The sequence below is a fragment of the Prionailurus bengalensis genome, chromosome D3 (assembly GCF_016509475.1).
Source record: "Prionailurus bengalensis isolate Pbe53 chromosome D3, Fcat_Pben_1.1_paternal_pri, whole genome shotgun sequence".
NCBI classification, from domain to species: domain Eukaryota; kingdom Metazoa; phylum Chordata; class Mammalia; order Carnivora; family Felidae; genus Prionailurus; species Prionailurus bengalensis.
In genome coordinates, this window is record NC_057356.1 from 29,694,268 (window position 1) to 29,717,632 (window position 23,365).

A 23,365-nucleotide genomic window follows, 5' to 3' on the forward strand; every position below is an offset into this window, starting at 1 on the left:
AAAATCAACACCAAACCTGCCCAAGAGCTGACTGCTCACTCTTCTGAACTCCTCTAATACTGTTAGAGGTATATTAAAATACATCATAGGGGCGCCTGGGTGGCCAGTCGGTTAAGCGGCCGACTTCGGCTCAGGTCATGATCTCACGGTCTGTGAGTTCAAGCCCCGCGTCAGGCTCTGTGCTGACAGCTCAGAGCCTGGAGCCTGTTTCAGATTCTGTGTCTCCCTCTCTCTGACCCTCCCCCGTTCATGCTCTGTCTCTCTCTGTCTCAAAAATAAATAAACGTTAGGGGCGCCTGGGTGGCGCAGTCGGTTAAGCGTCCGACTTCAGCCAGGTCACGATCTCGCGGTCCGGGAGTTCGAGCCCCGCGTCAGGCTCTGGGCTGATGGCTCGGAGCCTGGAGCCTGTTTCTGATTCTGTGTCTCCCTCTCTCTCTGTCCCTCCCCCGTTCATGCTCTGTCTCTCTCTGTCCCAAAAATAAAATAAAACGTTGAAAAAAAAATAAAAATAAATAAACGTTAAAAAAAAATTTTTTTTTAAATAAAATACATCATAAAGTCTATGACAGTTAGCTTTGCATATGCCCATCTCCCCAGGTAAAACAGAATTAAGTCCCCAGAGAAAGGCAACACTTAACTTACTTACTTGTTGACTTAATTGTTAATGGAGGACTCTTGACATTTGGTCAATAAATGCCTTAAATGTTTATAGGAAGCACAACTGGGATGGACTGACAGATACTCTAAGAGTGACCTTTTTTTTTTTTTTTTTTTTTTTTTTTACAATATCTGAATTACTGATAATCTCTTAAAAAATAAAAATCAAGGGGTGCCCAGGTGACTCTGTTGGCTAAGCATCCAACTTCAGCTCAGGTCACAATGCTCTTACTGTTCATGGGTTTGAGCCCTGCATCGGGTTCTCCGCTGTCAGCACAAAGCCTGCTTCCGATTCTCTGTCTCCATCTCTCTGCCCCTCCCCTGCCCTCTCTCTCAAAAATAAACAAACATTAGGGGCGCCTGGGTGGCGCAGTCGGTTAAGCGTCCGACTTCAGCCAGGTCACGATATCGCGGTCCGTGAGTTCGAGCCCCGCGTCAGGCTCTGGGCTGATGGCTCGGAGCCTGGAGCCTGTTTCCGATTCTGTGTCTCCCTCTCTCTCTACCCCTCCCCCATTCATGCTCTGTCTCTCTCTGTCCCAAAAATAAATAAACGTTGAAAAAAAAATTAAAAAAAAAAAAAGAAAAATAAACAAACCTTAAAAATTTTTAATAAAAAAATCAAGGTTCAGTTAACAGGGTTAAATCTTATGTTAAATAATTAATGTTAGTAAAATTACACCATTCAAAGTGGCAATATTAAGGAAGGGAAGGGTTGCCTGGGTGGCTCAATTAAGTGACTGATTCTTGATTTTGGCTCAGGTCATGCATGGCTCTGAGATACAGCCCTGTGTTGGGCTCCATGCTGGGCATCAAGCCTGCTTAAGATTCTCTCTCTCCCTTTTCCCCTCCCCACTCATATTCTCTCCCCACCCCTAAAAGAGGGATAATTAAAAACTGGAATTACAAGCATTCCTTTACTAGGAAAGACAAAATAAGCCTATCATGCTGAATGCTGCAATATGCAATACATTTATTTTCTTAGAATTAAAACTAAAGGTGCAGTTGTTCTTCCTCATCTTCCTCGAGGAAATCCAGTCCTAAACTTTTTTTTTTTTTTTTTTTTTTTGGTGGGGGGGTCATGTGACATTAAGGGTCTCTGTGGTGTTGGGAGAACCTTAGCAGCCCAGTGGGGTAGGTAGCACCCAAGTAGAGTTAAAAGGGAGCCCCAGATCAGGACATGGTCTATGTGTGAGGTGAAGAGGGCGTTCATGCGGGGAGGCAGCAGCAGTCTGCCCAGGGTGTTCAGAATCTGAGCAAGGTGAGCATATAAGCCATGGGTTATATTGCACAAACCAATTATTTCATTGGAAGTTGCAAAATGGGGACTTTTCTGATTTTATTATTTCTTCTGCATTTATTATCTGGCATTCTCAACTGGAACTGTATACCCTGATGCACAAATCCCAGTGGAAAGACAGGAAAAATGTTTAATCCCTTTACTTTAGTTACAAATTTTCAGATTAGTGAGTTGGTGTTAAGGGTAATTTTGTTGTATTATTTGCATCCCCCACACCTAGTACAGGGCATAGAAAAGCAGGCTCTCAAAAAATTACTGGTTACAATTTAAAAAATAAAGAGAGAGATGTGGGGTTTAGAGCTCTAAAAGATGCCACAACTACATTCACGGTCATCTATGAAATGCTCATACGATTTAAAAAAAAAAAAGTTAATGCCACAACACTGAAGACTAGCCAAATTTACACGGCATTAACCAAAAAATTACCAAGGCTATTAAAAATTTTTTTTGTAATTCCATACAAAGGAAGATATAGACCAGTGGGATATGGTACAAGAAACAAAATGACCTATAGCACTCCTATTACCTGGCTACTTTTTGGGCTGTTTAAACAGAGATTTTCGTTAAGCAAAGGAAGCCCCAAGGATAGATTTCATTTCATATGTTCCAGAGTCCTCTTTCCGAAGCATACCCAGAACCACAAACACTGTGATCCTGGGACTCTTAACTAGGATTTCTGTGGGGTCAGTCTAGCAAACATCAAGGACAGAGACTGCTAGAGACCTCATTCCCCTGGAAATTCCATTAGAAATATGTTAGCAGAATCTCCAAACAGGATCTATGACCCTTGTGTTTCTGTGGCCCTAAGAAATAAAGAGGGAGTCTATAAGAGAGGCTTCCAGAAGGGTTCTAAGAGGTCAACATCTTCTTGTCTCAAGGTTTTAGATAACAAGTGCGAAGTATGTTTATGGAAGCAGAAAAAGAAGTCTTAACTGCTGTTGCCCTTGACTGGTAGGAGTCAAAAGTTAAAGGTCTAAGACATTGATAATAGCTGATATCCTGAGGGCTCAAGAGTAGAAAATACTTTAGTAACAGAGAAGCCAATGGAAAAAGGAAGAAATGACATATATAACTGTCCACTTGATATTTCAGAAAACCCTAAATAACAAGAGATGAGTAAGATCACAGGTTACAGGGGCGCCTGGGTGGCTCAGTCGGTTAAGCGTCCGGCTTTGGCTTAGGTCATGATCTCACAGTCCGTGGGTTTGAGCCCTGCATCCGGCTCTGTGCTGGCAGCTCGGAGCCTGGAGCCTGCTTCGGATTCTGTGTCTCCCTCTCTCTCTGCCCCTCCCCTGCTCACGTTCTGTCTCTGTCTCAAAAATAAATAAAACATTAAAAAAATTAAAAAAAAAAAAGATCACAGGTTACAAACTTTCTAAGCACAGGAGCTTGTGGTATAGGCAACATGATTACTGGAAGGTACTGAGGATGTGATGGATATACAGTGATTTCAGAGCTCAAGCAGAAAAGACCCTCTTCCCCACTTGTGCTCTTTCAACCCTCATGTATACACCTGAACTGCCACTATGCCCTACCCTGCCCTTTGGACATGTTCAACAGGACAAAACGGAGGACATATCGTACTCATCTTTACAAATGAGATTCTCTCCTGATTATTTATACTTATGTGAATGAATCAAACCCCATATGAACATTTCAAAATGTGGGTGAACTGTACTGCTGAAATATCTTAATTATCTTATTGTATTTCTGAGTCTCTGTGTTACACTGGGTTTTGAAAACAATACTTGGGTTGTGCAGATGGCCAACAACACAGATATATTAATGTGGGTGTAAATTTTGGTGAGCAGAGAATAAAATGGCCCTAGGTAAAGACAGGCCCACAAACAATGAAGAGACAACAAAGTAGTCTGATTCTGTTTGTTTTTGTCTTTTTTCCCCAGAAATATTATATACTGAAAATACTAGAGAATGTTTCTCCCAAAACAAAAATAATCTGTCATAACAGAGTTGTGATGGTAAGAAATAGAAAAAAAGAAAAGTAGGAAGAGACATAAAAATACTATTTTTCAAGAAAATCACTAAGAGCCAACGAAGTGTGGCCATTCCTACAAGCAGCTTCATTCCTTTTGTGCCCACCTGGCTTTTAGTTACATACATAGATACATGGAAAGGATCTGGTTACACCCCATGTAAGAAGTATATTAATCTAACTGTAGGATCCCAAGAGATGACAGAGTCTAACCCAACTGTATCTAATGTAGGAAGCCACCCTCTACCACATCTCACAGAATGTTGGGCACCCTGTTTTAAACATTCAATGATAGCAAATAAGCTATCTGACCACCTAGTAACAGAACTCACTGCCCTTTTTCAGACAGTTCCAGAAGGTTCTCCATGATCTACTTCCAACCAATATCACCAGCTAGCATCCAATGACTTTCTACGATACCCTATACCGAAGATAGCCACTCCCTTACTGAAAGCCTGCTCATCTTTGGAAGGCCAGCATGGATGCCACCTTCTTCCAGATACCTCTCAAAGCCCCAGACAGAACCCAACTCTCTCCTTTGTATCTGTATACTATTCTTTTCAGTATCTCAGTTACAGCAGATATTATTACAATCATCTATTGTTTATCAGACTTCTCACCTATCAGGTCTGAGATTGCAGAAACAGACATTCCCCCCTCTCCCTTGCTAGGTACAACTTAAGGGCTTCTCACAGGAATGTCTATTAAACTGAAGTACAAGAAATGATCATTGCTCTACATCTAAATGCACTTTTTAAACAGCTTTATTGAGATATAATTCACATACCATGATTCACCCATAACTTAAGGCATACAATTGAATAGTTTTTGGTGTTAAAATCACAGGGTTACACAACTGTTACCACCAATCAATTTTAGAACATTTCTGTAACCACAAGAAGAAATCTTGTACACATTAATCTGCCTATTCCTCCCCAGTCCCACCAGCCCTAGGCAACCACTAATCCACTTCCTGTTGCTATATATTTGTCTATTCTAGACACTTCACATAAATAGAACCACACAGTATGTGGCCTTTTATGACTGGCTTCTTTCATTTACATAACAATTTCCCAAGATTCATCCACACTGTAGCATGTATCAGCACTCTATTCCTTTTTATTCCATTGTATGGATCTACCACATTTTTTAAAAACTTTTTTTGAGAGAGAAAGAGAGAGCAGGGGAGGGGGAGAGAGAATCCTAAGTAGGCCCCAGGCTGTCAGTGTGAAGCCTGACTTGGGGCTCAATCTCACAAACAGGGACATGACCTGAGCCAAAATCAAGGGCCAGAGGTTTGACCAACCAAGTCACCCAGGTCCCCCTGAATCTATCACATTTTATTTATTCATCATCATATGGACATTCAAATTATTTCCACTTTTGGACTATTATGCCACTTTAAATATTTGTATGCTACTTTTTGGGTGGACACATTTTCATTTTACTTAGATATACACCTACAAGTGGAATCCTCACCAACACTTACCATCTGACTTCTTGATTACAGCCATCCTAGTGTGCACAAATGGTTATCTCATTGTGGTTTTGACTTGCATTTCCCTACTGACTCAGGATTCCAAGCATCTTTTCATGTACTTATTGGCCATATGTACAACTTCTTTAGAGAAATGTCTATTCAAATCCTTTGCCCTATATTAAACTGGGCTATTTATCTTTTATTGTTGAGTTGTAAGAGCTTTTCATATATTATAGATAAAAGTGTCTATAGACACATGATTTACAAATATTTTCTCTCATTTTGTGGGTTGTCTTTTCCCTTTCTTAGTGGTTTACTTTTTAAAAATTATATTATTTACTGGGGTGCCTAGGTGGCTCAGGTGGTTGAGCGTCTGACTTCAGCTCAGGTCATGATCTCACAGTTTGCGGGTTCGAGCCCCGCATCAGGTTCTGTGCTGACCGCTTGCTCAGAGCCTGGAGACTGCTTCGGATTCTGTGTCTCCTTCTCTCTCTGCCCCTCCCCCACTAATGCTTTGTTTCACTCTGTTTCTCAAAAATAAATAAATGTAAAAAAAATTTTTTTTAATAAAATTTTATTATTTATTTATTTAATGTTTATTTATTTTTGAGAGGTGGGAAGGGGCAGAGAGGGAGACATAGAATCCAAAGCAGGCTCCGGGATTTGAGCTGTCAGCATAGAGCCCAACACAGGGCTCAAACTCAAGAACTGTGAGATCTTGCCCTGAGTCAAAGTCAGATGTTTAACCGACTGAGGCACCCAGGTGCCCCTCCTGATGGTTTACTTTATAAAACAGGTTCCTAATCTAGATGAAATCTAATTTTCCCCCTTTTGTTGCCTTTGCTTTTGGTGTCGTGTCTAATAGGATTTGCCTAATGCAAGACTGCAAAAACTCACTCCTATGTTTTCCAAGCCTATTCCAGTTTAGCTCTTAAATTTAGGTCTTTGATCTGTTTTGTGTTAGTTTTTGTACATGGTAGGAGTATATATCCAATTGTCCCAGTACCATTTTTTTTGAAAAAAATGATCTTGGCACTCTCACCAAAAACCATCATAAACATATGGGTTTATTTATTAACTCTCAATCTTATTCCATTGATCTATAATGCCCATTCTTATGCCAAATATCACAGGGTCTTGAATACAAAAGCTTTGTAGTAAGTTTTGAAAGCAAGAAATGTGAGCTCTCCAACTTTGCTCTTTCATTAAGATTATTTTGGCTATTTTGGGTCTCTCAAACTTCCATACACATTTCAGGACCAGCCTGCCCATTTCTGCAAAAAAGCCACCTGGAGCTTTGACACAGTCACCCTGACTATGTAGACCAATTTGGGAAGCAATGCCATCTAAACAAGATTAAGTCTTGCAATCAATCCATAAACATGGCATATCCTTCCATTTATCTAGGTCTTCTTGAATTCACATGCCTTTTTATCATATCTAATGCATCTGTAGATTTCCCTCCTTATTTATTAGTTCTACTATTAAAATAGAAATATATGTACACAAATGCTGCCCATTTTTAAGAGAATTCTGAGGACTATAAGGATCTAGGGCTTCCCTATTTGTTGGGAATACGTTATTTAGGTATTAAAGTCATTAAGGTTAAGTTTGGTGCTGTTTTTTGAGTGTGGGTTTTTTTCTGTTGTTTTTGTTTTGTTTTGTTTTGAGAGAAGGTGCAAGTGAGTGAGGGATAGAGAGAAAGAGAGAGAGAGGGAGGAAGGGAGGGAGGTGGGGCTCACCCAAAGTGGGGCTCATGTTTTACCCAAAGCAGGGCTCACGTTCACCAGAAGCGAGGCTTGAGCTCACCCAATGAGGGACTCAAACTCGTGAAACATGAGAGCATGACCTGAGTTGAAGTCAGATGCTTAACAACTGAGCCACCCAGACATCCCTTTCTGAGCATTCTTTGTATATAACTTACTGAATAAAAAGATTACCAATGAAATGGATGATTTTTAAACTTACACATAATGCACATGATCCTGCTTTTATGTATGTAAGCATAAACATACACATACATGTAAGAGCATAGCAAAAACTTTGGAAGAAAACACACCAATGTGTTATAGTGGTTACCTCTGGAGAGGAGGAACAATGGAATGAAGAAGAGGACCAGCACTCTTTATTTGCATTATTTTTTTTTGCTTTTAAGCTATAAAAATGTTTTCATTTAATTTCTGGTATGATTTTAAGTACGGATGACAACATAAATATGCCCCGGTGAAAGAGTTTTTCCAACATATATCACCCGAAGAGTAAATAACCTAGCTGACCTTGAGATCACAGGTGGTGTTGAGCAGCAGGTTGGAAGGTTTGAGGTCACGGTGCAGTACATTAGCTGAATGGATATATTTTAACCCTCTGAGGATCTGGTAAAGAAAATAGCAGATATGGTCGTTGCTGAGGTGTTGTGTCTTCAAGAGCTTGTAGAGATCTGTTTCCATGAGGTCCTGTACTATATATCTGTTTAGACAGGTTAAGGTAACACACCAATATCTGGTTACATGTAGCAAAACACTGAAAACAAAATGAACCCTCTCCCCAAATGGTCATTATATCATGAGGCCTTACAAGGGATAGGAGAAACTGATGAAAACTTGGTATACTTCTATGGATGGAATCTAAAGTAGTTAACTCTTTCTTAGGTCCTGTGACACAACAGGCATTAATATCTGCCTGATGTGCCCAACAATGGGCCTAGACTGAGCTGAGACAGTCTGTTATGGAAATACTGGCCAATCGAGGTGTATCAGTCTCCTAGTACTGCAAGGTGTCTACCATCAACAAACCCTCTCCAATGATTACCGGAAAGGGCTAGGAGAGGAAGGAGGCATCATACACTCCCTCCTCTCTTTGGCCCAGCAATGATCTGTAATACTCTTTATAATGTTCTTTTACCTTCTTGTCCCCCATCCTTCTCCTTAAGAATCAACCATAAAATCTTTGGAAATACAGACCTAGAACACACTGCTACTAAATTCAGTCCTCTATGTGCCTGACTCTTCAATTAACATTAAGATCCTAAACACAAGAGAGTATTGGGAAGTCATGCTAAGGGGCTCATGCTGGTTTTGCTCCTTTTGCTTTCTTGACTATCCACGTATCCAAGCCATCTAGAATGTTATCTATGGCTGACATCTTTCTTACAGAAATTATAGAACCCTTTGGCTTTTAACTTCACCATATTATTATTTCATTAGCAGTGTTTTTGCATTTCTCATATTCATTTGTGTAAGTACTGTACATATTATTGTACGTCTCCTACAGATTCATGGGATTCAAAGAAAACAGGATTTGAAAACTTGTCATCTTGAAAGAGACCTGATTTTCCAAGCAAAGCCCTTAAAGCAGGACAACAGGTGGTAGCAGCAGGAGGCATTTCACTTAAAATAGCACCACAACTTGATAATAGAGCAGTTTAAAAATGAAAAGGTAGAGGTGAGGGTGTGTATGTGTGTGTGTGTGCAGAATGCAAATTGGAAAAACTGGTAGGAATGCTATACTAGCCTGAACAGTAACTCTTTTTTGGCAGACCCTCTTCGGTATACTTAACACTTCTATTTTTCAAATACAGTCTTTACCCAGGCAGTATCCTCTGGACCTGTTTAGTCCAGATTTCTAAATGTTGGTCATAATTAATAACATAAATTCAGAGCTGAGTCAGCTTTAAAGATCATGAAGGCTAGGTACCTTAATTCTAAAGATGAGAAAACAGACTTGGAGGTGAATGACATTATCTAAGATCAGAACAGTCTAGATTTGAGCAGGTGATATCCAGGGCACCCACTTTCTTAGTCTACTGTTCATTTCTTGTTACCATAACAAACCATACCTTGAATGGAAAAAAAAAAAAAGACTAAAATGGTGTTAAGATTCTCCATAACTGCACTTAAACAAAGTTTTTGCTGAAACAGAAAAAATATCTGATTTGCCAAAAGACTCTAAAAATAGTTACAACTGATAAAATGAATCAAAGATAAAAATTACACAAATCTTATATTAAATAGCAAGCAGATTATAATTTCCCCCTTAATGTGCTTTATATATACTTTTCCTTTACTCTGACAAGTCCAGGCATTTCAAGTTAACTTTACTCAACAAGGTGACTAATCAGTGGAGTCAGCTGCCTGAAAAGGATACACATCTTTCATTTGCTCGATGGTTGGTGCTCTAATAATATCATTGATTCCAATGATGTTCTCATGTCTGAAGCGCAGTAAGATTTTTATCTCCCTCAGGGTTCTCTGGCAGTAGGTCTGGTGCTCAAAAGGACTGATTTTCTTGATAGCTACTCGAACTTTGTTGACATTATCATAAGCAGAGCTAAAAAAAAAAAAAATGGGGGGAGAGATGGCATTTAAAATAGTTCTCAAAACATCTTGGCAGAAAGAATGAAAATTGGTAAATATTAAATACTAGCACACAGGGTAAATACTTATTTCATACATATGAAGTTGTTATGTATATTATCCACAAAAAAAAGACTCAAGTTAGGAAGGATGCAGCTGGCACAATATAGCACATATTCGATCTCAAACTTATTAGAGGGCCCAGCCCTGGCAAATGTGTAGATGCCCACAGTCATAAGCCCAGGCACATGGGTTTATGCCACACATGCACACACAAAACATTTTCCCTCTGATTTTAACAGCAATTGCATTCTGGTGAGAGTAATCATTTGTCCTCCAAAACAACTTCCTATTGTTGCATCACATTCCTCTGACTCAGCAGAAACATCCAAATGACCATCAAACACATCTTTATCCCAAACAGAAATGGACCCAAGAGGATGCCTTGATTGCTTGCATCTACTTGGTCTTACTTGCAAAATGACAGAACCCTTCTTTCTTCTTTTTAAGGGAACTGTTTCAAGTAATTTGTGTAGGCTTATACAGTTTCAGGACTGACCTTCATATAAATGATAAGCAAATTATTCTTACTGAAGAAAAATGATGATTCTATGTGTATTAAAATGGTATTTAACCATAAAACACAAAAGCCATTGAGGGGGGAAATCACATTTTAAATATAGTATTAACAATACTACATAATTTTAAAATTTATTATAACATCTTAATTACAAAAAAACCTTTGCCCTTCAAAGCTCTTCATATACTTAACTACATTTTGTCTTCACAATACCTTTAAAAAAATTTTTTTTTAACGTTTATTTATTTTTGAGACACACACACACACACACACACACACACACACACACACACACACACACACAGAGTGAGAGTGGGGAAGGGTCAGAGAGAGGGGGAGACACAGAGTCTGAAGCAGGCTCCAGGCTCTGAGCTGTCAGCACAGAGCCTGACTCAGGGCTCAAACTCACAAACGGTGAGATCAGACCCGAGCCAAAGTCAGACACTCAACCGACTGAGCCACCCAGGCACCCCCACAATACCTTTAAAAGTGGAGGACAACAGTGTTTTTATATATATTGTCCAGGTTAGATCCCCATAATTTATATACAGAGGATAACTCATTTATGCAAAAGATTAATCTCCCTAGGCCCACTTTTTCCAAAGTATCTTAGGCTTACACATCCTTTCTCAGGTCAGTTCTCTTTGTATTTCTCTACCTGGGTACAATGCTGCACTGATAGGTTGCCATCAATAGTTGAGCCTGAGAGCTCAACTAAAGCGCTGCTCAAATTGTGGTTCCCAGATCCCTGCATCAGGAACACCTTACATTCTTGTTAAAAACGCTAGTTCCTGGGCCTCATCCTAGGCTTTCCTTTAAAAAAAAAATTCCAGTAAAATTAGCATAGTTATATTAGTTTCAGGTGTACAATAGACTAGTTCAACAATACTATATATTACTACTCTGTGCCCATCATAGTAAGTGACCCTTCACCCATCGCCCCATCCACCTCCCCTCTGATACCACCAGGTTTTTCTCTACATTTAAATAGAGTCTGGGGGTGGGAGGGAAGAGCTCTATTTTTTTGCTGGTCTCTTCTTTCTTTGTTCATTTGTTTTGTTTCTTAAATTCCACCTATGAATGAAATCATGGTATTTGTCTTCTCTGGCTTATTTCACTTAGCGGCATACCCTCTAGATCCATCCATGTTGTCGCAAATGGCAAGATTTCATTCTTTTTTATGGCTACTTGAGTAATATTCCATTGTGGAATTCCATTCCACATCTTCATCCATTCATCTACTATTGATGGACACTTGGGTTGCTTCCATATGTTGGCTATTGTAAATAATGCTGCAATAAACATAGGGATGCATGTATTTTTTCAAATTAGTGTTTTCATATTCTTTGGTTAAATACCCAGTAGTGGAATTACTGGATCACATGGTAATTCTATTTTTCATTTTTTGAGGAACCTCCATACTGTTTTCCACCATGGCTTGCTTTTTTTCTTTTTCTTTTTTTTTAAAGAAATTTAACCAAAATATTTGGGTATCTTATAACAAAACCTATAAAGTATTTTTCAAAAGAGTTCCAGGGGAGTCTGGCTAGCTCATTCGGAAGAGCGTGTGACTCTTGATCTTGGGGTCATTAGTTCAAGCCCCACGTTAGGTGTAGAGATTACTAAAAAAATAAATAAACTTAAAAAAAAAAAAAAAAAGAGTTCCACAGCTGCTACACAGGGCTTTCAGTTCTTTCCAAGCTGATCTCAAGGTCTGACTTTAAATAGAATTCCAAGTAGAAGCAGTAATAATTATGCTTTCAATTTTATGATGATTTTTAATCTTGAGTGTTACTATCTTGTGATCAATAATCTATTTAATCTTTTCTATAGGAGCTTTTCATTTTAATAAATATCAATATCTGGTGGCACCTAGATGGCTCAGTCAGTTAAGTGTCTGACTCTCAGTTTTGGCTCAGGTCATGATCTCACGATCTGTGAGCTGGTGTCTTATGTTGAGCTTTGAGCTGACAGCGCAGAGCCTGCTTGGGTTTCTGTCTCACTCTCTCTTTGTCCCTCCCCTGCTCACACATGCTCTCTCTCACAAAACAAATTAAAAACATAATAAATAAATAAATAAATAAATAAATAAATAAATAAATAAATAAATAAATAAATCTGGTCTGCTGACTGAAGCAATGAAGTAACACTAGCAGGCAATAAGACATTGCTTTTTGTTTCTTCAAGTAAATGCTACAAATCTAAAATAGTTAAATGGGTTTATTCTCAAGTTTGTGCTCCTATAATGGTATTTGTCAGTCTACTTATTCTGAGAACTACTAATGCATTTGTATGACTCCAGCACAAAACTATGCTGTAGGAGGCCCCTTATTTTACTCAACTTCAATTCTCCCACATTACTATTAATAATGGACTCTGGGGTGCCTGGGTGGCTCAGTTGGTTAAGTGTCTGACTTCGGCTCAGGTCATGATCCTGTGGTTCATGGGTTCAAGTCATGCACTGGGCTCTGTGCTGATGGTGTGGAGCCTGCTTGGGAGTTTCTCTCCCCCCACTCTATCTCTGCCCTTTCCCCACTCACACTTTTTCTTTCTCTCAAAATACATAAATTATATATATATATATATATATATATATATATATAGGCACCTGGGTGGCTCAGTTGGTTAAGTGTCCAACTTTTGATCTCGGTTTGGGTCATGGTCTCATGGTTTTGCGGGTTGGAGCCCCACATCAGGCTATGCACTGTTAGTGTGGAGCCTGCTTGGGATTCTCTCTCTCCTTCTCTCCCTATCCCTCCCCGGCTCATCCTCTCTCTCACAGAATAAATAAACTTAAAAAAAAATTAAGGAGGGGGCACCTGGGTGGCTCAGTCAGTTAAGCCTCAGACTTCAGCTCAGGTTGTGATCTCACAGTTCGTGAGTTTGAGCCCTGCGTTGGGCTCTACGCTGACAGCTCAGAGCCTGGAGCCTCCTTTAGATTCTGTGTCTCCCTCTCTCTCTGCCCTTCCCCCACTTACACTCTCTCTCTCTCTTTCTCAAAAATAAACAAACATTAAAACAATTGTTTGTTTTTTTTAAATTTAAGGGGTTCCTGAGTGGCTCAGAAAGTTAAGCATCTGACTCTTGATTTTGGCTCAGGTCACAATCTCATGGTTCATGGGTTCAGGCCCCACATTGGGCTCTGTGCTGACAGCATGGAGCCTGCTTGGGATTCTCTCTCTCCCCCTCCCCTGCTTTCTCTCTCAAATAAATAAATAAGCAAACAAAGAAACCTTGAAAAAATAATTTTTTGACAATATATGTATATTATTCTCTGGTGCCCCCAATACTTTGAAATGAAACGTATTTCCTTTTTTCCCCAAAGAGTTTATTTTTTCAAATGTTTATTTATTTATTTTTGACAGAAAGAGCAAGCACAAGCAGGTGAGGGGTAGAGAGAGTCAGAGAGAGAGAATCCCAAGCAGGCTCCACACTGTCAGCACAAAGCCTGACATAGGGCTCAAACCTACAAACTGTGAGATCATGACCTGAGCCAAAATCAAGAATTGGACACTTAACTGACTGAGTCACCCAGGTGCCCCTTGTTTTATTTCGTATTTTGAGAGAGCGCACATGCATGCATGGCCATGAAGGCGAGTGGGAGTAGGGGAAGGGGTGGGGGGAGACAGAGAGAGGGAATGAATGAATAAATCTTAGCAGATTCCATGCTCAGTGAGGTTCCCAGCATGGGGCTCAATCCCAGGACTCTGGGATCATGACCTGAGCTGAAATCAGGAGTTGGGTGCTCAAATGACTGAGCAACCCAGGGGCCTCTCAAAGATTTTATTTTAAAGTAATCTCTGCACCCAACATGGAGGCTTGAACCCACAACCCTAAGTTCAAGAGTTGCATGCTCTACTGACTGAGCCAGCCAGATGCCTGGAAATACATTTCCTTAAATAAAAGAATCACTACTCAAATCTTATTTTGCTTTGGTTTGCTGCATGAAGGCCTAAACCACTGATTTTCAGTTCAGCAGGCAGAAGGATACATCATTCAAACAAGCTTATTCAATATTGAGAGTATTTTCAGAACTTAAAACTCTTTTTGGGTAATTAAAACCAAGAACATGAGTCCAACATAAGAGAACACAGGTGAAAAACAGTTATAAAACACTGGTTTAAATTCAACATTATAAATTTCTAGTTTTACTTAAACAGGGTAAACACAGCCATAAATTTGCTTTCAAGCACAAGATTGCCAGGGAGAGTGCTTATGGTCAATATGCCCCTCCAACTGTATCAACACTAGACACCAGATGATGAAATAACCCCTTTTACGTGAGAAGGCATGAGATCCTCCCCACTGGTTCTCACTTGAAAATAAGGTATGACCTGTCCATGGTGTTGGGTCCTTTTCTAGCTCCTTTTTGGTGCCACAGAACTGATCACAAATAATTCTCCCCTTTTCCATAACAATTCTATATTTGCTCATTTCTCCTTAGATTTCTCAGTTTTGTTTTATATATTTTATTTTGCTTTACCTTCTACCATGGACTTTTTGGTATCTCTTACTAGTTTTTGCTTTAAAATCACTTTGGCATTACCAATTCTTTTCCTCCCCCACCCAAGAATTTAATCTTTACTCATCTCCATTTCCCCCACAACTAACACAATGCTTTTGCCTTAAATGTGTCTCTGTAAACAATGTATGGTTGCAGTTTAGGATCTTAATTGTATTTTTTTCTTTGAACTCATAAACTTGCTGTTCTCAAAAACAAAAATTCAAAGTTAAATAAATTGTTCAACGTTAAGAAAAGGAAAAGCTTCCTAACTCATCTCTGTAAGGTAAACAATCTTTAAGAATAAAAACTGATGATAATGAGAAAGAACTAAAACTCAGACTAAAAACTAATCTCTTTTGGGGCGCCTGGGTGGCTCAGTCAGTTGAGCGTCCGACTTCAGCTCAGGTCATGATCTCACAGTTTGTGGGTTCAAGCCCCGTATCAGGCTCTGGGCTGACTGCTTGCTCAGAGCCTGGAGCCTGCTTCAGATTCTTCGTCTCCTTCTCTCTCTGCCCCTCCCCCACTCATGCTTTGTCTCACTCTATTTCTCAAAAATAAATAAAATGTAAAAAAAATAAAAAATAAAAAATAATCTCTTTTCTAAGCACAAGCTTGAAAATCAACAACAAAAGAGAGTAATTTGACAATACACTAAAAGTCCATTATGTCCAAGCCATAATTTAACCTTAGGAATTTAAAAATGGTTCAATTAAAAAAAAAACAGGGGCACCTGGGTGGCTCAGTCGGTTAAGCGTCTGACTTCGGCTCAGGTCATGATCTCACAGTTCGTGGGTTCGAGCCCCGCATCGAGCTCTGTGCTGACAGCTCAGAGCCTGAAGCCTGCTTCAGATTCTGTGTACCCGCCCCCTCTCTGCCCCACACCTCTCTGCTTGTGCTCTGTCTCTGTCTTTCAAAAGTGAATAAACTTTAAAAAAAAAATTTAAAAAAAAAAACCACTAAAATAAGACATCATGTCAGCCAGACATTTCTCCAAACAAGATACATAAATGGCCAACAAGCATACAAGAAGTTGTTAAACATCACTAATTATTAAGGAAATTGAAATAAAAACTGCAACAAGATATCATCTAACACCCATTATGATTGCCAATATCAAAAAATAAAAATAAAAAATAAGTGTTGGAGAGAACATGCATAAACTGGAACTTCTGTGCACTCTTGGGAATGTAAAATGGCATAGTCACTATGGAAAACAGCATGGAAGTTCCTAAAAAAAATTCCTAAAAAAACCTAGATTACCATATAACCCAGCAATCCCACTTCTGGGTATATATCCAAAAGAATCAAAATAGGATCTCAAAGAGATATTGGCTTATCCATGTTCACTATAGCATTATTCATAATAGACAATTGGAAGCAACACAAATGTCCACTGATGTGTGAATGGATCGAGAAAATGTGATGTATACATATACTGGAATATTATTCAACCTTAAAAAGGAAATTCTATCACATGCTACAACATGGATGAATCTTGAGGATATTAACTGAAATAAGCCAGTCACAAGGTATTATATATGATTCCACTCATATATAGTATCTAAAGTTGTCAAATTCATAAAATCAAAATGTAGAATAGTGGTTACCAAGGGAAAGGAGGAGATGAGAAGATAGGTGTTCAAGGGTACAGAGTTTTTTTTTGAAAGATGAAAACGCTCTACAGATCTGTTGCACAATAATGGGAATATATACTTAACATTCCTGAACTCTATGCTTAAAAATGCTTAAAATGTTAAATTTTACATTGTGTTTTTTATTACAGTTAATTTTTTTTTTTAATTTAAATTTTTTTTTTCAACGTTTATTTATTTTTGGGACAGAGAGAGACAGAGCATGAACGGGGGAGGGGCAGAGAGAGAGGGAGACACAGAATAGGAAACAGGCTCCAGGCTCCGAGCCATCAGCCCAGAGCCCGACGCGGGGCTCGAACTCACGGACCGCGAGATCGTGACCTGGCTGAAGTCGGATGCTTAACCGACTGCGCCACCCAGGCGCCCCTACAGTTAATTTTTTTTAATTTTAAAAGGGTACAACCACTATGGAAAACAATATAAAGGTTCCTCAAAAAACACAATCCAGCAATTCCACTCAAGGTATCTATCCAAAAAAATTAAAACACTAATATGAAAAGAGACACGCACTCCATTGTTCACTGCAGCATTATTTACCAATAGTGAAGATACATAAACAACCTAAGCGTCCACTGATGAATGGATAAAGAAGATGGGTGATATATATGTATTTATATGCTATGTATGTGTATATACTCATTTCACTTGTAAGTGGAATCTAAAACACAACAAAACAAAACCTAGATTCATAGATACTGAGTACAGAATGGTGACTCCCCAAGGGGAAGGGGTTGGGGGTGGTGTGAAATGGGTAATGGGGATCAAGAGATACAAAGTTCCAGTTTTAAAATAAATAAGTCATGGGGATATAATGTATAATGGGGAATACAGTCAATGATATTGTATTAACTCTGTATGGTAACACATGGTAACTAGACTTATGGTAATCAGCAATATACAAATGTTGACTCACTATACTGTACACGTGAAACAGAATATTGTATGTTATAGTTCAATAAAATAATTTTAATTTTTAATGTTTATTTATTTTTGAGAGAGACAGAGCATGAGTGGGGGAGGGGCAGAGAGAGAGGGAGACACAGAATCTGAAGCAGGCTCCAGGCTCTGAGCTGTCAACACAGAGCCTGACATGGGACTCAAACTCACAAACCGTGAGATCATCACCCGAGCTGAAGTCGGATGCTTAACTGACTGAGTCACCCAGGTGCCCCAATAAAAAAAATTTCAAGGGCGGGGCGCCTGGGTGGCGCAGTCGGTTAAGCGTCCGACTTCAGCCAGGTCACGATCTCGCGGTCCGTGAGTTCGAGCCCCGCGTCGGGCTCTGGGCTGGTGGCTCAGAGCCTGGAGCCTGTTTCCGATTCTGTCTCCCTCTCTCTCTGCCCCTCCCCCGTTCATGCTCTGTCTCTCTCTGTCCCAAAAATAAATAAACGTTGAAAAAAAAAAAAATTAAAAAAAAAAATTTCAAGGGGAAAAAAAAGGCATGTTAACAAGGAAAATATTATACATTTCAATAGATGTCAAAAAAGAATGGGAGTGGCTACATGAACCAACATATGTGATAAAATTGCACAGAACACACACACACACAAATAAGTGCATATAAAATCAGTGACATATAAATGAGCTCTATAGACTGTATCAGTGCCAATCTTCCAGCTGTATGCTATAATTTATACTGTAATGTATGACTGCAATACAAGATGTATCCCTGAGAGAAATTGAGATTTCTGTATTATTTCTGACAAATACAAATGATTCTACAATTATCTCAAGAGTAATTAAACTAAAGAGTTTAATTAAAAAAGTGTCCATCAATGGGGCGCCTGGGTGGCTCAGATGGTTGAGCATCCGACTTCAACTCAGGTCATGATCTCACAGTTCGTGAGTTCGAGCCCTGCATCGGGCTCTGTGCTGATAGTTCAGAGCCTGTAGCCTGCTTCGGATTCTGTATCTCCCTCTCTCTCTGCCCCTCCCTGCTCACGCTCTCTCTCTCTCTCTCAAAAATAATTTAAAAAAAAAAAAAAAAAGCGCCCATCAATAGGGGAGTAATTATCCATACAGTGAAATACTTTGCAGCTGATAAAAGGAATGATGTGGAAAGAGCTTCAAGATCTATTCAGTGGGGGAAAAAAGCATGGTCTAACACTGGAAAATATGCTATCTTTTTCTAGTAAATAATAAAAGACATATATTAACATTTGTTTCTGTATGCATAAAGAAGTCTGAAAGGATACACAGGAAGTAAAGGAGGGATGGTGCAGGGTCAGAATGCCAAGCCAGAGTGGGACAAGATAGGAGAGCAAAACCCTTCACTGTATATACCTCTTTATGTATTATCTTGATTGAAGAGCCATGTGAACCTCTTCAAAATATAAAAAAAGTTCTTCTTGATTAGGGGGAAAAAACGTACAGGAGAAATACTAGTGGAATACTGACTAGAATACCTACCCTTTAAAGGAGGAAGCACAATTACTTTGAAATTCTTGAAATTAAATTTAATAAAAATACTTGAAAAATAATTAATGGAAAGAAATGCAAAATATCTTTATTTAACCTTGTTCCCACCTGAGAGAACAGAATAATCTTTAAAACCGGAATTGGGTAGGGGCGCCTGGGTGGCTCAGTCCATAAGCAGCAAACGGGCCAACTTCAGCTCAGGTTCTCATCATTTATGAGTTTGTGCCCCGCACTGGGCATTGGGCTCACTGCTGTCAGCACAGAGCCTGCTTCAGATTATCTATCCTCTCTCTCTCTCTGCCCCTCCCCCACTTGCACTCTCACTCACTCTCTTAAAAATAAATAAACATTAAAAAAATCTTTAAAAAAATTGGAATTGGTATATTATTTCTCTCTCTCACTCACCCCCCCCCCAAATAAAGGGGGGTTTTATATGCAGTCTTGGGTTAGTATTTGCTATGTACCAAGGACTATTCTAACAAGATACAAAGAGTATAAACAGTACCCTCCTCTTGAGGAACTCAAGCTATTGACAGCCAGTCATCTTACATAAATCTAGCCTCAAGTTCCAGATGAATCCTGACATCCATAAATCGTGGGGGATGAGAGTAAATCAAGGCTGGAGGTGAGCTCAAGGCTGGAGCTCACTCAATACTCAAAACAGAATCCTAGTATTCAGCAATAAGAGGGAATGAACTTGATATAAACAACACAGAGGAATCTCAATTATGCTGAATAAAGCCAGACCATCAGAAAAGTACTTCCATTCATATAAAATGCAAACTAAAATGGGATAGAAACCAGATCATAGGGTTGCTTAGGGCTGGGAAGGAGAGGGAGCTGGTGGGCCAGAAGGACTACACAAATGGAAACTAGATACTTTGGAGGTGATGTATATGTTATCTTGGTTGTGTTGACAGATTCATTGATGTACAATGTATTGTACACTTTAAATATGTGCAGTATATTGCTGATCAATTGCTCTTAAGAGAGCAGTTCCTAAAAAAAGGAACAAACCAAAGCTCTTTGAATGAGTATGTGGTCAATTCCGGAGGCAGGGTGGGTGGGAAAAGACAGATTCCAGAAACATATTTGATCAGTAAACATGGAAGGAGAAGCCCACAAAATTCTGGAGATTATTTAACAGAGGTTTTGTGATCACTTAGGGAAGAAAAGGGAACCAGCATGAGTCAATTATGAACAAGTCATGCTAAACTAACTTCATTTCCTGTTTTGATAGGGTTACCACAACAACATGAGAATGACACTAGAGCTGTGGTGGACTCAAGCCGCACTTGTCAAGCACTTCCCATCTCTAAGACTTTATGTCAGGACTGGTGATGAAAACACATAACAATCCTGCCCGTAAGAAACTAAGAAGTTTGTAATTTAGTGAGGGAAGGAGACAGGAAAAGACAACATATAATGCCTTTACCACAGTAAAGCACTTCTGAAACCCAAAGAGAAGCTGGATTTGGATTAAGTCCAAATAAGGATATTAGGAGAAGATTAAAAGAAGAGACCTATAGAAACCATATCCTGAAAGATGAGCAGACTTCGAAAGAGGAGCAAGGGCACCAAGAAAAGCAAGAGGTTGTAACATGTGGAAAGGAAAACGAGCAGTACATCTATGGGAACTGTGGCCCTCACCCAGCCAGGCCCCTCTCCATAGAAGTGTTTATGGGGTTTGGAGAACGTGCCCATCAGGAGCCCCAGTATTCCCCATCGCCTGAATCTGCTTCTGAGGCTGTGCAGGCCTCTTCCAAGGCAGCTCTGCTGAGAGAATGCTCCTCTAGTGTGTAATACCACAGAGTGGCCAAAGGGCAGCTGTTTATGGGGTGTGCATTGCACCTGGTCTGTCATGTCAAGCTGGGTGTCCATACACACAAGCTCAAGCTCACGGCAGGGCACAGCCCTAGGGCTGGGAAGAGAAGAGGCCTATGCTGGAGGCCTGCTTTCCTGGAACTGCTGGCACTGAACTCCAAGAAGTCCACAAACGTGTGATTTAAAGCTGACCTTACAGTCTTTAATAAGGTTTATCTGTGTGGTAAAAGGATAGAATATATTATATTTAAGGTTTCTTAATTTGATTTATATGGTACGTGGGGCTCCATATTAATTCTCCCCTGCCCCCATTTGTATTCTTGACACAGGACTTGCCCACATTAGGGCCGGGTTTGAGAAGTACAAAATAAAGATGGGGCATTGGGAAGAACAAGGACTGTCTTCAACTCCTGATTTTAAAGATCTAAGGATGTCGGTGGGTGATTCAAATGGAGGAAGTGAAGGTTCTCTGCTTCTAAGAGCATTAAGGAGAGATCAAGGTTGGGAATAAGATATCAGAATTGTTAACAGAAGTCAACTGGGTAGCACTGCTGAGGAGAGATCATGTTAAGAAAAGAGGTCTGAGAATAGAACTCAGGAGCAGTCAGAGGAAGAGTAACTGGCTTAAGAGAGAAAGTAATAAGTAATAATGGAATGAGAAGAGAACTCTTGTTGTCCAACTCCAAGGCTACATGCTAAACCACATACCAGAACCCGGAGAGGGTGGGGTTTCAGAAACCAAAGAAGGAAAGAGTTCCAAATAGAAGACACTAACAAAGATAAAAGCTGCAAAACATTCACTGAATCTGCAATGAGATGAAAAGTGGTAACATGGGTGTAAGTAAGTAAACGGAGGGGAATGAGGACAACAGTGGAAAGAGTACAGCTGACTATTTTTTAAAGGCAAGGAGGAGGAGAATGACCGGCAAATCCAGGTGAACTGAGAGGCACAGGGTATTATGAAAGCAGTGGGTGGTGTGAAAGAAAAGGCTCCCCAGAGCTAGCCAGGGGGGAAAAGAGAGCGTGAAAAGAGAGCGTGAATTATAAGCAAAGCAAGTGCAAAGGTGCAGAGGCCTGAGGGAACATGGGGCAATGGAGTGTGGGGCACAGGGATGGACATGTTGGGGTTAAGGCTGGAGGAGTAAGACTAGAATAGAATTTGCTAAGGGAGAAACAGTAACTTTACAATGAAGAAATCCAGCAGATACCACCTCAACCCAGTGATCACAGTTCATACCATCAGTGATATCACATGAATATTGTGAATTCCTTGACAGGATGATATAAGAAGGTCATTTCACCTCTATGATATTCTTTCCCCAAACCTGTAACCCCAGTCTAGTAATGAGAACCTCAGATAAATCCAAACTGAGGGACGTTCTATAAAATACTTGAGCAGTACTCCTTAAAACTGTCAAGGTCATGAAAACAAAGGATGAGGAATAGTCACAGACCAGAGGAGACATGACAACAAAATGCAAGTGGTATCTTGGGGACAGAAAAAGGCAATCAATGAAAAAGCGAAATGTGAATAAAGTCTAGAGTTTAGCTATACTAATGTTGGTTTCTTAATTTTGATAAGCTTACTACAGAAATGTAAGATGTCAACATCAGGAGAAACAAACTGGGTGGGGGCACATGGGAACCCTCTGTATGATCTTTGCAACTTCTGTAAATCTAAAGTTATTCCAACATAAAAGTTTATCTGACAAGGGAATTCCACTAAATGGTACCTCCAAAATTGATGAAATAATTAGCCTGCAAATAACATGGGATAAATTTAATAAGCAGAGAAGGAAACATAAGCATTTCATTAATAGCTATTTCAATCTCCCATTAAAATACAGGTGAATGTTTGATGGAATAAAAATATTCCTAAAAAAGTAAAATGAAAACTTTACCTAACTGAACTTTAACTCAGTCCCCCTTTGCCCCTCCCCCGCTCACTCACTCTCAAAAATAAGTATTTTTTAAAAAGACAAAAAAAAAAAATATGGATGATAAATGAAGAGAATTACTGCAGCACAATGTAAAAGAACAAAATTAATACAAATTTAAGAATAAATAAGAAATACCAAATGCCAAAAATAAGAATACATTATGGAATATTAATGTAACAGGTCACTGTGCAACCATTAAATGAAGTATGAAGATCACGTTAACTAAAGGTAAGATTCAAAATAAAATCAAAGACTGAAGATTAAAAATATTTATCTAGAGGAAGCAATTTATGAAACAAGCTACGACGATGGAATCATGACTGATTTAAGACGTAATTTAAACCATCTTTTGTCTCATATCTGTCTACTCCAGTGGGAGAAAAAAATAACCAATCAAGTGTAAGTTATATAAAACAAGACAGCCTAGAGGCACCTGGATGGCTCAGTCAGTTGAGCGTCTGACTCTTGATTTTGGCTCAGGTCATTATCTCATCGTCTGTGGGGTCGAGCCCCACATGAGGCGCCACACTAACGTGGGGCTCCAAAATGTGGAGACTGCTTGGGATTTTCTCTCTCCTCTCTCTCTGCTATTCCCTCTCCCACTTGCGTGTGCTGTCTCAAAATAAAACAAAAAACAAACAAAAACAAGACAGCTTTAAAATAAGGCA

At 39.5% G+C, this 23,365-nt stretch overlaps 1 protein-coding gene across 1 annotated transcript in view; it reads right to left on the reverse strand.

Annotated features, from left to right (window-relative positions):
- Nucleotides 1-23,365, reverse strand: part of MAPK1 (mitogen-activated protein kinase 1) — a 112,052-nt gene that overhangs the window by 35,567 nt on the left and 53,120 nt on the right. The window contains exons 2-3 of the mRNA XM_043558225.1: nucleotides 9,571-9,753; nucleotides 7,704-7,893 (exon numbers count right to left, since the gene is read on the reverse strand). Of these exons, the coding sequence (XP_043414160.1) occupies nucleotides 7,704-7,893; nucleotides 9,571-9,753 (373 nt within the window). The remainder of the gene's footprint in view (nucleotides 1-7,703; nucleotides 7,894-9,570; nucleotides 9,754-23,365) is intronic.